Genomic DNA, 14,848 nt, shown 5'->3' with positions numbered 1-14,848 from the left:
GTTTTTGAAAATTTCCAGATCGGTAAACGTCGGACTTGGAGGAAAAGTCAGGCACCACTGAAACAATTTTTTTTTTTTTGATCATTTTTTGCAATACCAAGGAGATGGGGGGGATAATGAAAGACCGTGGATCGGGGAGTCATTTGTTGCCTCATGATGAGCTCAATTTTTGTGTGGTTTGGGATTTTATTTGAAAGTTGGAATGTAAGCAAGGGCATTTTGACCTGTTTTGCAGCCAAATCTTGCAACCATTTTTTGAGTTTCACGAGACTCAAAATAAAGTCTACTCTTTTTTTAAATCGAGAAACTCACATCACCGGTGATTCCAATGAACAGATGAACAACCCAGAGTGAACAAGATACGAGACTGGACAACAGATCTCTGTTGTGCAACATGTGGATCTAAGGCAACTAACAAGCAATGAATATACCAAAAATATTACTTCAAGTCGTTGCTAGTGCTAACAAAACCGCTCGCTTAGCTTAGTGGTAGAGCGTTGCACTTGTAATGCAAAGGTCGCTAGTTCAATTCTGGCAGTGAGCACTTTTTAATTCCTTTTTTTTTTCTTTCATTTTTTCATGTCACTAGAGAGACAAAGGGCACCAGATACTTTTCGCAGCACTTACTACGTGCATTCTTCACGACTTTGAACGTGTCACTGACATAGGTTGATGAATCTGGCTAACGATGTGAGTTAGCGCTGCAATCTGAACCACAACGCTGGAAATGTTATATGTAAGCAGCGAGATATGCACAGTCAGTCCATTTCTAATACATTGATCCCTAAATTTATGTACTCTATGTCTACTGAAATCACTTATGCTGTAATTTCGGGATTTCTATAAATCGCTGTCTGTTTTTGTGAAGGTCCAGCTTTGGTTCTATTTGCTTCGTCCTCGTCCAAGTCAATTGAAATCGCATCAGAAGCGGCACCACCATCAACGTCACCATCAACATCAACATCAACGTCGTCATCACCATCATCTTCATCATCATCATCCTCATCATCTCCATCCTCGTCTTCATCTTCATCTTCATCTTCATCTTCGTCTTCATCGTAGTCATCAATATCGTCGACATGCTCGTATTCGTCACTTGCTCTCCTCATTTCAAACGCTTCAGGATTAATCATATCTTCATCTTCAAAAATCATCTCGTTCCCACCAAACCCGTTCATGCTCTCGTGGTGCTCTTCAGTTTCTCCCATAGCAAGCGAGATCTCCTCAACTTCAGCTCCTTCTTGCTCAGTTTCTCCCACGGCTTTGCTGCTGCCTCCATCTTCGCTTATATGTTCCATATGAAGAGTATGATCAACCAAGTTCAAGTACGCATACATGAAATTCGACAACAATACTTGCTCCCGAAGCGATCTCTTGGGATTGGCGAGCTTAAGGTGCGAAAGACGATATATGGCACGCTCAACGTGAACGGGGAACCTGTAATCGAGCATCACAATGGTTGATTGTGACGGGGGTGGAAGCGGGAACCCAAATGCCGAATCTGTAAATTCAATCGGCTGATTTGCCTTTGATGTACGGCGTATCGATTTTTTGAGTTTTTCTTGAATGTCCTGTTTTTGAAGTTGTTCTTTTGCTGCAAGGGCTTCTGGTGACTCGGCAATGGCTTTTGTAGGCGAAACGGGTTCGCCTAATTTTGGCGAGTCCTTCTTCTTGTGACGGTTGCGCTTGTGCTTCCTCAAGGTCAGCTTCTTCTTGATCATTTTCTTTTCATCGAGTTCAACTTCATCTACTTGGACAACTTCCACTTGCGCATTGTCGTTCGTATCTTTGTCATCATGTTGTTGTACCTGTGAAATTGCAATGGGTGAGGTGGCAGCAGGACTAGGCGATTGGTCTCGGGCCTTTACGGGCAACGCTTCCTCGTCCACAATTTTAATTGTTTCTTTGGTTCCTTCTCTAGCACCAGCAGCAGCACCATTCGACTGGAGCTCTTTCAAACTAAAACGATGAACCTGAGGCAGGTTATCATCCACAACCGCTGCTACAACATCAGGTTTTTCATTGGCCGCCTCGCTTTCCAAATCCATTTGGGGTTGTTGCACATCGGGTGCTCCTTTTTGCTCCGTGGAGATCTTCCTTTCTGCAACCAACGTCTTTGCTGAAAGACTCAGCGGTTTCAGTTTTTCCTTACTAGAATGATCAATCAATTTCGCCTTGGACTTTTTCTTGAACAACCCACTTGATTTTTTCTTCAAAGGTTTGTCTTGATCAGATTCATAGTCAACAGTGACACCCATCTCGAGACTATCGCGAGATGCATGGTTTGACGACTCGTCAGTATTTGAAACCAAATTAGCTTTCGATCTCTTCTTGAACAATTTCGAGAGCACATTTTCCTTGTCCGAATGCTCGGCATTCTCAGAGTGGGACGAGGACAGCCTCTTGTGGTTGGGTTCGAAATAGTTGGACTCTCTCGAGTCCTTACCGACTTCTGGGCTCGAGAACGACCTCGAGTAAGATTTGTCGGCTGGTAGAGGAGGCAAGTTGGACGCATCGGTTGAAATCGAAGATAAACTAGCCGATCTGTCTCTCGACCAGATCCAGCTCTTCTTCTTCTTCAATTTGGACTGGTCCTCTCCTACTGCAGCAGGTTGGTTGCTCAACAATCCAAACGACTTCTTTTTCCTCAAATTCGGAGCGGGCGTCTCGTCTTCAGTCTTTTCAGAGTGTTGTTTCTTGTGAGACTTGATCTTGCCTTGGTAGTTGTTAGAGTCGATAATCTCCACGCTTGTCTTGTTGAAAAGCTTGGTGTTGACCTTGGTTGCCTTTGAGATCAACTTGACGGATGCTGAAGCAGAAGCAGAAGCAGAAGCAGAAGAATGAGGATCCACTTTTTCAGGCTCCGGTGCCTGCTTGTCAAAAGAGGACTTTTGCTGAGGGATCGAAGCGAGGGAGACTCTCTCCGGCTCCAATTTGACAACTTCTTTGGTTTCCTGGGTGAAAATTTCAGGACCCTTCATGTCGGTATCTGTCTCATCCACAAAGTACAAATCCTTTTCCACCGTGGGGATACCTGCGAAAATCCCAGTTTGCATGTCTGCATCTGGTGCCAACTGCGCCATTGGCAACCGCCTATCCATCGCCTGTTCAACCAAATGGTCACTCAGTTTTCCCGGCGGCTCTGCGGTAAAGTCCGATGCAATGCCCAACGGATCGTCAGTTGACAAGTCTTGGTAGCTCAAATCGAAACTGATATCAGGTTGTGCGTGCTGCCCTCCTCCGCTAGTGGGGTCTTCTTGGTGATTCCGCAGTTGCTGAAATTGATTAGGCTCGGTGATGTTTTTCTTTTCATGACTATTGTCACGCAAACGAGCTCTATAATAATCATCGAATTTGGCTTGTTCTCTCTTTTTTTGTTTAAGCAATACCGGCTGATAGTGTTGTTTATGTTGTTCTTGCTGTTGTTGTTGTTGCTGCTGCTGCTGTTTTTGCTGTTGCTGTTGCTGTTGTTGTTGTTGCTCCTCACTTTTGTTTAGACTTTCCTTAAATTCGTTAATTTCCGATCGTAACAAATCCAAGTTTTGACGCAATTGTTGAGAACGCGGTTGCGCGCTCTTTGTGGTCAAAGGTTGCCGTTTTTCAAGAGAAAGAGTGTGGTTCGACGTGACGTCGTTCAACTTTGGCGCACCACTTTGAACCTTGTTGCCGTCCATGATCTTCGTGGGAGTCGCTGGTAAAGCCCGGCTAGAAGATTTAAGGATCTGCACCATGAAATCACTCTTGTTGGAGTTAGATGCAGATACAAACTTGTCGGTAGATCTATATCTTTTTGATGGCGTGACATGAATCGTTGGGGCTGCTTTGTGTGAATTATGGTGGGGACGTGGTGATCCACCATCTTGGCGATAGTCGTGCGAGGTTTTGTGATGGTGTAGGCCGTGTGGACCGTGGCCATTCGTCAATTGCAGCTGATCAAGGAGCAGTGGCAGGGAAGGACGCACTTGCTGTTGCGCTGGAACTTGCGCTGGAACTTGCGCTGGCACTTGCGATGGCACTTGAGCTTGAGGATTTGTTGCATTTCTTTCTTGTCTGCGATGATTGTAACTTTGTCGATTGCGTTGCTCGTCTCTCATCCAAGCTTCACGCGACATCCTGTGTTTGTTGTTGTTGTTGTTGTTGTTGTTGTTGTTGTTGTTGTTGTTGTTGTTGTTGTTGTTGTTGGTGGTGGTGGTGGTAGTGGTGGTTGCAGCGGCATTGGGAATGGCATTTCTCGCAGAAGAGGCCATAGATGGATTCGATATTGGCACAAGATCGTTTGTTTTCTTCATGGGTGTACGACTGAAGTTGACATTTGTCGCTTCAGACATGTATGCACTATGACCCATTCCCGCGCGCAAGGTTTCTTTGGAGGACACGTCGAATGCTTGAGGAGACTCGAGTGCAGTCGACTTGCCTCCTGCAACTGGTCCTGGTCCTGCTCCTGGAACAGGTCCTGACACCGAAACTGGAACTTTAGCTGGATTTTCGCTCGGTCTCTTGTAACTGAATAGATATTGCGAGCTTCTTGAATTGGGTTTCTTTTGCGGGATACTGGGCAACATGATCAGAGGTGCTTGCTTTGGTTTGTTGACTGGCAGGGGCGCGACCGGCACCTCATGGTCGCGCTTTCGATAATCAGTTCTTCGGCTTCGTTTTAATGCAAAATTGTTGGAGCCACTTCTGGCATCGGGAGCACTGGTAATGCCATTGGATGCAATATTTTCGGGCTCGTGCTCGCTTTGGTGTTGGCACTGGTGGTCACGCTCGCGCTCGTCCTCATCCAATCGAGCCATCGATTGGTTGAATTTCTGCTGCAAACACTGCTGCAAATATAGCGTGTTTGGGGCGGCTGCATCTTCGTCTCGCTCGCTGAGTTCGTCAAATGCCATCTTCTCCACATCCGTATAACCTAGGGAGTTTGACGATAATGTTCTTGCAACGGTGATGGCATCCGACTTGTCCAAGCCGGCCTTTTTCGATAATTGCTGCAACTCCGAGGTCAATTCCTTTAAAGAAGGGTTCAGGATTCTCTTTTGGCTGCCATACCACAGTTCACGCTTGGACAGGTCCTTCAGCGGGGACAAGGACGCCGAGGTCGACCTCGACGAGGCTGAAGCTGCCGAGTTGTGCTCCGAAGTATCCTTTTCAGGAGATTGCGATTGTGAATGCGGTTTTGAGTTTGTAGATGAGTTGATTTCAGTAGTGTCATCAAGAGTTGACTCGGAAAGCGAAGACGAGCGCGATAATGTTGATTTCCGCGATAGGGATTTGCTTCTAGCCAATTTTTTGTCGAGTATTTCTTCCACTTGAGATTTGATCAAGGTACGAAAAGACTCGGGATCAACCTGCGGGTGCATGTTTGCCGGGACCCACATGAGGCTTCCCGACGCGTCGTAGACCTGGTCTTCCGAGGCATCGTAAAAGACATCCTGGCTTTCTGAAGTGCTGATGCTAGCATTGTCATTATAGGTGCTTTTGCTTCTATTGACGGCGTTTAAATGATCTGTTGCGTTTGGACTCAAATTTGGACCTGAGTTTGAGTTTGAGGTTGAGGTTGACGCTGATCGCTCCAAAGGGTTGTGATTTCGAGTAGGACTCGACTGATGCAAAGTTTTGAATCTGTTTGGAGACGGTGATTTCGAGTGCGGAGGACTATGCATGCTGGAGTCGTCATCCTGCGGTCTTCCCAAGGATTTTTTCCTCTGCGGAGACGTTGGAGGCGAGTTAGATGGAGAAGCAGCTGTGCCGTAGGGGTTGATCTCGTCAAAAGACCCCGGTGGTAGGTCGGGATCATACGACATCAAGTGCCCAATCGACAACCGTTTCAAGGCCTTGACCATCTGTTTCTCCTTCTCCAAGTCCTGCACCGCCGACTCGTAGACCTGATCATGTTGATGTAGGGACATTGCCATCTGAAAAAAAAGTATGAGCCATACGACGTATCCAACTATTCTACTTTTTTCTAGCTTGAGTATGGTGTGTGTTCTTTTTCCAAGGGCAAGACAAACCTACCTGACTATGCTCTATTTTTTTCCTTTTTTTTCCCTTTTTTTTATTTTCTTCTAAATCTATTATTCTAGCTAATGAATGTAACGAGTGTGAGTAGTTCTAGTACCGGTTTGGTGGTATTAGTGTGGGTTAAAAACAAGATACCTCTGGCGTGGTGATATTTGGTTGTAAAAAAGATGTTGATGTCAAACTGTCTCTCTCTCCTTTACTCGCAAATAAGTAAAAAAAAATCAATTGCCAGAGAGAGTAATATGCCCTATCCACATATACGCTTCACGACAACAACAACAACAACAACAACAACAGCAGGGGCCAGAACAATAACTCTACTTTTGCTGGAACAATCAGAGAAACAGACATACAGAGAAGTGAAATGAGGTTCCGCAACAACGCGTAGCACACTGCTGGGCGATACCACACATAGGGTCCAAGTTGCTGACTTTTTTCAGCAGCGCTCTACGCTTTGAAAGTGACTTCCAACCTTTTCTTTCTGGTGGCACGTCGGGATCAGACAGACACAGAGACAAAGGTGGCAAAACAACAGAAAATGGCCCTGGCTTCCCCCCCTTGCATTCATCTAGTTTATAACAATAGAAGGGAACTTGTAGTAATTACGATGAGAAAAAAAGGGTTGTTGTTTCTACCAGGACGCGCTCTGTCTCTCTCTGCCTCTCTCTTTCACTCCTCCGCTGTTGATTTCGTTTGACTTGGCCGCTTGCAGAGATGGACGCAGAGACACACCAGACACCAGACACCACGCGCATTGCGCAGGTGTAACTCGTGCAAATTGCTAGCTGGTGCTTCACGCGGGTTCGCTAGTTCAAGTTGAAAAGAAAACAAGATGCGCGTCTCTCTCTTTGCAGAATAGGAGATAGAGGGATAATCACGTGAAAATCACGTGACCTTTTTTTTGAGAAATTGCGCTTTGGTCCTCAGGCGAAGAAGAGTATTTAGGTACAAGGTGGGTCCGGTTATCAACGGCAGAATTTTTGAGGTTAGTGGTCTGGAATGGTACACCAGGTTTGTTACCGCAGTGCTCAGCTATATAACAGCGTGCTCTTTTTAGTTTAACCCAATTGTGCCAGTTGTGGGTGCAAACGAAAAGTATATCAAATCCCACATGCTGTTAGCTCCCACTCCATTGAACAACAACCAATTCAACAAGGAGTCAGCAATTCCTCGGCTGACTCCTTTGGTGGTGTCGTGAAAAATTAAAACACGACATTGAAAAATTAAACGACATTGCATGCCATATGGTCTTACTAAGCTAATGCAGCGCATCTTAGTCACCATAGAGATTGACTCACACACATACAATTTTTCCCCTTTCCTTTTTCCTTTTTTTTTTCACCGAAATGAATCATTTTAGTTGGAAATTTAACCACGAGATTCCCATTTAAAAGCCCTGAACCGGAACAACTACTTACAAAACATCGACTTTCAAGAAACCTTTTGCATCGGGTATATTTTTTTTTTTTCTTTCACTTTAATTTTTTGGATTTTCAGCAAGAGCTGGTTCGGTAAATATAGACACATCAAGCCGCAGGTCGCTATAATGGCAACGTCACCATCATTCCCGTCGGCAAGATCATACAATTCGGTGCTCGACTTCAAATCGTCATCGTCGGCGGTGAGTCCCGTCACGTCGTCGTCGTCGGCCGTGAGCAGAAACAGCCAAGGCTGGATAGTGCAGAAGTTTGGAGGCACTTCAGTCGGCAAGTTTGCCGAGGACATAGTCGAGAACATTGTGCGGGTGTTTAACCAACAGAATAAAGTCGCCGTGGTCTGCTCCGCGCGCTCGTCCAACACCAAGAGCGAAGGCACCACGTCGCGCTTGCTCCGTGCTGTCGAGTTGGCCTCGCAAAATGGAGACTTTGCCAGCTTGCTAGACGTGATTGAGGTGGATCACGTTGAAAACTGCGGTTGCAAAATCAAGTCGCTGGCGATTCGCAAACAATTAACCCACGATATCAAGCTGGAGATTCAACATGGGCGAGAACTATTGCATGCGTGTCAGATCATTGGCGAAATCAGCCCCAGAAGTCTCGACTCGATCATGTCCTTGGGTGAAAAATTGTCGTGCTTGTTTATGACTGCTTTAATGCAGGACCACGATTTAAATGCCGTTTACATTGATTTATCGGATTTGATCCCCTTGACCTACAACTTCAATAACGGGTTTGACGATGCCTTTTACCGGTTCATGTCTGATGAAATTGGCGCTAGAATCAAAGAAGTTACTGAAAACAACAACGAAGACGACGTGATCCCCGTGCTCACTGGTTATTTCGGAATCGTGCCTGGTGGATTATTGAACGGGGTAGGCAGAGGCTATACTGATCTATGTGCCGCGTTAGCTGCCGTTGGAATCCAAGCCGACGAGCTACAAATCTGGAAAGAAGTCGATGGTATATTCACGGCCGATCCACGGAAAGTGCCCAATGCGCGATTGCTAGACAGCGTCACCCCGGAGGAAGCCGCCGAGTTGACCTACTACGGAAGCGAAGTTATACACCCATTCACCATGGAACAAGTGATCAAGGCCAAAATACCGATTAGAATCAAAAACGTGGAAAACCCCAAGGGCAAAGGCACCGTGATTTACCCCGACAACATTGCAAGACGCGGAGAAGAAACCCCCCCGCATCCACCCGCCGCTTACGAGACCCTTTCCTCGAGCTACATCTCGCTGCACAAGCGCCGTTCCGCCACCGCCATCACCGCCAAGCAGGACATTGTGGTGATCAACATCCACTCAAACAAAAAGACGTTGAGCCACGGATTCCTAGCCCACATCTTCACCACCTTGGACAAGTACAAGCTCGTTGTCGACTTGATCTCGACCTCGGAAGTGCACGTCTCGATGGCACTCTCGGTGCAAATCGACCAAGAGTTGCAGCTCAAGAATGCCATTCACGAGTTGACGAGAATGGGCTCGGTGGACGTGACGCGGAAAATGACGATCATCTCGCTCGTGGGCAAGCAAATGGTGAATTTCATTGGCATCGCGGGCAACATGTTCAAGATTTTGGCTGATGAACGCATCAACATCGAGATGATTAGCCAGGGTGCCAACGAGATCAACATCAGTGCTGTTATAAATGAGAAGGACACGTTGCGTGCGTTGAGGTCGGTGCATGCGCATTTGCTAGAGGGCAACCATTTTGTCTACGAGCTGGAGAACGCTAGCGCTGTTGACGTTAGATTGGAGGCTTTGAAGATGCTGTAGAAGGGAATATGTAAATAGACTCGATAAAGAGAAATAATTTCATCTAAACGAGCGTTTCTTTTGAGAATCTGCTGAGGTTCCAGGAATGGGACTTAAGTGATTTCGAGAGCAAAAAACTAGGGCTCTTCTTTAAGTGAAAAGAGAGGGGGAGGGGGGGGCGTAACTCGCAACATCCTTGAGTAGAACCCGTCTTCATCTTGTCTAGCGTCTTGACAATTTGCCTGTGTCTGGGTGAGTGTGTATATTCAAGATATTGAGTGTCGCGGGGTTGTGTCGTGAAACCCACCCGCGGTTTGCGACATTGAAACTAATCACGGTGTCCTCCTCCTCCCCCCCACCTCCAAACTGTAGTTGTAATTACCGACTTATCGCACACTCACCCACTCCTTGAAAAAAACAAAAAAAAGGGAGCCTATAAATAAATTGCCCTCCTTTGCCAATCACATGAATAAGCAAGTAAGCGACCGCAATTAAGAAGGAGATTCCCATCATGTCATTCAACTTTGCCAATTTCACGAAGGATTTAAAGTCGTTTGGGGACAGATTGTCCAACGACTTCAACAAGGAAGTGGTGCCATTTGCCCAGAGAACGCAACGCATGGTGCAGGAGAAAATCGGCAAAGTGTCAGCAGACGATATCTCGCAATTGCCCGTTGAATATACCGAGCTTGCCACGAAATGCAACAACATCGAGCAGCTCTACAAGAATGTGTTGAAAGTCACCACCAACTACGAGCTGGAATCGTATGATTACCCCGGCAATTTGCAGGAATCATTCACGGAATTTAGCCAGAATGTCGCGCTGAGATTCGCTCAATTGAGCAAAGCCACCACCACGGCTGAGGCGCAGGCTGCGTTGGTCAGCGACTCTTCGGAGGGCGCGTACCGCCCTCCGAAGACGCTCTACCACGCCTTGAGCCGTGCTGCGGACGCGAGCATATTGACCAAGGGCACCGCGGGCGATGGTGGCGCAGCGCACGCGGCGCAAGCGGCAGCGCGCATCGACGACAGCGACCTCTTGATCAAGGGCTTGGACCTCTACTCTTTGAACTTGAACAAGATCGCCAACGCGAGAATCGGGCAGGACCAGTTGATCAAGCAGAAGTTCAATGCGCCGTTGCAGACGACGTTGAGATCGTTGATTTCGCAGTCGAATCATATCCAACGCAAAGTCGAGCAAAAGAGAATCGATTACGACTTAACGAGATATAATGTTACCAATTGCCAGAACCCCGCGAAGGAGAGCAAGTTGCGCGTCGAGATGGAGAATGCCGAGGACGAGTTTGCTAATACGGTGGAGGATGCGATAAATATCATGCAGAATGTCGTTGAGAATGCCAAGCCGTTGCAGGAGTTTTTGAATTTGATCCAGGCCCAGTTGGCTTATCACAAGTTGGCTGCTGAGTTGTTGGGCAATATGGTGGGCGAGTTTGAAGAGTTGATTGTGGAGCAGGAAAAGAGTTCCGTTGCTGGTGGTGGTGCTGGTGGTAGTGGTAGTGGTAAAGGCGGCGATGGGAAAGAGAATGGGGATTTCGATCTTTAAACAGGTGAAGCGATACTGGCTCTCGTGTATATTATATTATATCATTTGTTTTTTTTTTCTTAATTGTCAGTTACTGCAACAGTTTAGAACTTTTCGCCGTTGTTGTAAAAGTCAAGTATAGCATCGGTTAATCGCTTGCCACTTTCAACTATTTCAGCGTCGTCGTTGGCCGGAGCATAGCATAACCGGAAGAAATTGCTTCTTGCGGCGCTGAATTTAGAGTCCACAGCCATGTTGCTCCCGGGCACAACAGCCACGCCGAAATTGATGACTTTCCAGAGCGCCTGTTTCATCTTGGCCACAATTTCATTCTCGGGTCTTGCATCGAGGAACTTGATCTTGAAAGTGACAAACATGCCGGCCTTGGGGTCAATCACGTCGACTAATCCTTGCTTATACGCCTCGGATTGATATATAGTGTGCAAGAGCAAGTCCTTTCTCAACGAGTACCTTTGTCTCATTTTCAAGATCCATCCGATCCAGCCGTCGACGCCACCGAGTTTGCCATATACCACGTTGTTGACTGCGAGTTGCGACAACCCCGAGGCGCCTCTATTGACGACTTCGCCGTAGTTTTTGATTGCTTTTATGATGGAGGCGTGGGCAATGATGAACCCCAATCTTAGACCAGGAGCGAAAAGCTTGGAAAACGTTTCAACTCGAATCACTCGCCCCGTAGTGTCCAATTCCAAATACGAGGGAGTCAAGTGGTTGGCAATGTAATCGTCAATCGTCACATCCAGCTTGACCAGGTCATTGGTGGGGCGCTGATGTTGATACTTTGGCAACGTCAAGTATCCATATGGGTCATCTTCAATAATGATAAAGTCATGCTTTTCAGCCAACTCATAGACTTGCTTTCTAAATTCAACAGTTTGGGTGTAGCCAGTGGGGTTTTGACCAGTGGCAATGGTGTACAATGCCTTGGGTTTAGGCAAGTTTGGCTTGAGATCGTGCCAATTGTCCAACAACTCGCGCAAATAACCCAAGTCAATGCCATTTGACTCATTGCTGAAATCAATCTTGACTGGCACGGGGATAGCTTGGGCGTGGTCCGAGAACCGGACAAAAGGAAGAAACGTGAATTCTTCAATCAACACCACGTCGCCTGGATTCAACACTGCGTCGCATGCCTTGTTCAAACCGTCGCTGGCGCCCGTGGTCAAAATCAGCTCCCATTGGTCATGTGCGGGGTTATGGGTTCTCTTGATGAAATCCTTGGTGAACTGGAGTAGCGGTTTGTGGCCTTCGACGTTTGCGTATTGCAAACCTGTAGACAAATCAACGATGCTTGGATCCTGCGTGTGTCTAACCACTTCGACCGAGTTGTCGTATGATTCGGCCTTGCCATTTTTGCCATTTGAGGCGGAGTTGGAGGAGGAGGCGGCTAATCTCTTCAAGGATTCGCCGCGCGCTTCCTTCTTATCCTGGTGCTCGAATGGATAATGGACCAAATTGATATCGAGCGAGTCAATGGGGAAAAAGCCATTGTTGGGAGTGCCATAGGATAAAAGCAAAGGTTTTGGGTGTGGCTTGAAACCCAGCGGCGGTGCTTCCAGCGGTGCGCTGGTGAAATGGGAGGAGACCCTTGATTTGGCTCTTTCGGAGATAAGATGGTCAACTGATTTGGTCATAATATCCCGTCGAGAAAAAGTCCGTGTGGTATGAAAAAAGTCCATCCCAATGAGCAATGGTGGAGGGACAGTTTCACCGAGTGCTTATATAGTGGAGCTTGCACCTACTGGTTTTTCCAACATGGACTCACACTGTGTGTGTGTGTATGTAGGTGCGTAATTACTAATTCATCCAAGCTGTTGTTGTAGCTGTAGTAGTAGTAGCAGTTGCTGTTGAAGCCATAGCTTATCTCTGAAATTGAGAGATTTACCCCTTTAGTACGCCAAACCCTTCTGCAGCTACCCCCCCCCCCCCCAAATCCCCGAAAACATGGATTAATTAGCAAATTCCGTCTTGCAATTAAGCAGTGCGGAATCCACAGTTTTTCGGGGGGGGGGGGGGGGGTTCAGTGGTTGGGTCCAACGTTCAAGGTTGAGAAAGGTGTGGAGTCCCCAGTTAGTAAGCAACTCTCCATGGTTCAAAGTCTGGCGTACCAGGGAACTAACGCGGCTTTTTTTTTGGCAACACCATTGTTTAGTAAGAGAAAATGAGGACGATTGAGATTTCAAAGCTCTGTTGGCGACCTCCCCCTTCAGCTGTTCTCTGAAATCTCCAAATACTGATTCTAGAAAAGAAAAAGAGCTCTAGTCTTGCTTCTCGTGTGGTTGAATCGTGGGCTACTCCTGCCACTCGATGACGACTGGAAGAGTCTTGGGGAGAGAGAAGTTTGCGGATTCGGAAAAGAGGCTCCTCACGTTCTCAATTAGCTGCAAGTAGCTCCACGGAGGGATTACATCCACGGACAAGGAGGACTTGGAATGGTTCTGGTAATATGGCAGCCAACCATTGACCACCTCTTGATGGTGGTTGTAAAAAAGAGTGGCAAGTGAGCAGTCACGTGATTCTAACCCCACGGAGATTAATCTCCGATGGGCATCGGGAGTCTGTCAACCATTGCAATGGCTCAGCCAAAAAAGAGACTGTGTGCAGGACCCCATACATTCGCACGCATCCACGAGAACGATAATCTCATTTGACATTGGGCTGTTTCCCAAACGACCACGCCCATTAGCATCTAGTCCCACTTGACAGTTTCAAGTTAAAGCCCCTCGCTCCCAGGTCCTGATACAGACTCAATTACAGTTACATCTACAGCTACAGTTGCGTAAACAGAGATAGGAAAACCAAGGGCTATTATGAGTCGTCTAATCAACACGAGCAGGGCCGTTGCTGCTGGTTTAACTGCCAGGTGCCACAACATTGCTTCTACAGCCAGACCGATCAGAGCGTTGGCCACTTCTTCCGGTGACGATTTGGTGGAGATTGAGTTGCCCCCTACCTCGTTCGAAGGCTACAATTTGGAAGTTCCCGAGCTTTCGTTTGAAACGGAAAAGGAAACCTTGTTGAACATGTACAAGGACATGATTGTTATCAGAAGAATGGAAATGGCTGCAGACGCATTGTACAAGGCGAAAAAGATTCGGGGCTTTTGCCACTTGTCCGTTGGGCAAGAAGCCGTTGCTGTTGGTGTTGAGAATGCCATTGACAAGAAGGACACCGTGATCACTTCATACAGATGCCACGGTTTCGCCCATGTAAGAGGCGCGTCAGTGAAGTCGATTTTGGCCGAGTTGATGGGCAGAAGATCGGGCGCCTCGTACGGTAAAGGTGGCTCTATGCATATTTTCGCACCTGGCTTTTACGGCGGTAACGGTATCGTTGGCGCTCAAGTGCCCATGGGCGCTGGCTTAGCTTTTGCTCACAAATACCGAGGAGACAAAAACGTCACGTTCGCCTTGTACGGAGATGGCGCTAGTAACCAAGGCCAGGTTTTCGAAGCGTACAACATGGCCAAGTTGTGGAACTTGCCCTGTGTTTTCGTTTGTGAGAACAACAAGTACGGTATGGGAACTGCTGCTGCGAGATCCTCGGCCATGACCGAGTACTACAAGAGAGGCCAATACATCCCCGGCTTAAAGATCAACGGTATGGATGTCTTGGCATGTTACCAAGGCTCCAAATTTGCCAAAGACTGGGCTGCGCAAGGCAACGGACCCCTTGTTTTGGAGTTTGAAACCTATAGATACGGCGGCCACTCCATGTCTGACCCTGGTACCACCTACAGAACCAGAGAAGAAGTCCAGCACATGAGATCGAGAAGCGACCCAATTGCCGGATTGAAAGCGGTTCTTTTGGAGAAAAACGTAGCCACCGAGGACGAAATCAAAGCATGGGACAAAAAGGCTAGAAAATACGTGGACGAGCAAGTTGCCGAGGCTGAAGCCGATGCTCCACCTGAAGCCAAGATGGACATCTTGTTTGAAGATGTATATGTGCCTGGCTCTGAGATCCCCGTTTTAAGAGGAAGAATCTCGGACGATTCTTGGGATTTTGCCAAGAAGGACTTTTTGAACAAGGTCTACTAAGCTCTACCCTAAATAACTAACTCAAGT

At 47.2% G+C, this 14,848-nt stretch overlaps 5 protein-coding genes across 5 annotated transcripts; 3 read left to right on the top strand and 2 right to left on the bottom strand. All coding sequences in view use genetic code 12, as the record gives it.

Moving 5' to 3' along the window:
* Positions 1–818: 818 nt before the first annotated feature.
* On the bottom strand, positions 819–5,906 carry LODBEIA_P40100 (uncharacterized protein; the record flags this gene model as incomplete). The annotated part of the gene is made up of 1 exon (XM_066974185.1): positions 819–5,906. The coding sequence occupies one exon, from the start codon at positions 5,904–5,906 to the stop codon at positions 819–821; it is 5,088 nt and encodes a 1,695-aa protein (XP_066830948.1).
* A 1,658-nt stretch (positions 5,907–7,564) lies between these two features.
* Positions 7,565–9,238, top strand: LODBEIA_P40090 (uncharacterized protein; the record flags this gene model as incomplete). Its single annotated transcript, XM_066974183.1, has 1 exon — positions 7,565–9,238. One exon carries the CDS (start codon positions 7,565–7,567, stop codon positions 9,236–9,238), a length of 1,674 nt encoding a protein of 557 aa, XP_066830947.1.
* Positions 9,239–9,728: 490 nt separating this feature from the next.
* On the top strand, positions 9,729–10,781 carry LODBEIA_P40080 (uncharacterized protein; the record flags this gene model as incomplete). Its single annotated transcript, XM_066974182.1, has 1 exon — positions 9,729–10,781. One exon carries the CDS (start codon positions 9,729–9,731, stop codon positions 10,779–10,781), a length of 1,053 nt encoding a protein of 350 aa, XP_066830946.1.
* An 83-nt stretch (positions 10,782–10,864) lies between these two features.
* Positions 10,865–12,415, bottom strand: LODBEIA_P40070 (uncharacterized protein; the record flags this gene model as incomplete). The annotated part of the gene is made up of 1 exon (XM_066974181.1): positions 10,865–12,415. One exon carries the CDS (start codon positions 12,413–12,415, stop codon positions 10,865–10,867), a length of 1,551 nt encoding a protein of 516 aa, XP_066830945.1.
* Positions 12,416–13,591: 1,176 nt separating this feature from the next.
* Positions 13,592–14,821, top strand: LODBEIA_P40060 (uncharacterized protein; the record flags this gene model as incomplete). Its single annotated transcript, XM_066974180.1, has 1 exon — positions 13,592–14,821. The coding sequence occupies one exon, from the start codon at positions 13,592–13,594 to the stop codon at positions 14,819–14,821; it is 1,230 nt and encodes a 409-aa protein (XP_066830944.1).
* Between the last annotated feature and the right edge of the window lie 27 nt (positions 14,822–14,848).

This window comes from Lodderomyces beijingensis, assembly GCF_963989305.1.
Source record: "Lodderomyces beijingensis strain CBS 14171 genome assembly, chromosome: 5".
Classification (NCBI taxonomy): Eukaryota; Fungi; Ascomycota; class Pichiomycetes; order Serinales; family Debaryomycetaceae; genus Lodderomyces; species Lodderomyces beijingensis.
This window is presented reverse-complemented; position numbering and strand designations above follow the sequence as displayed.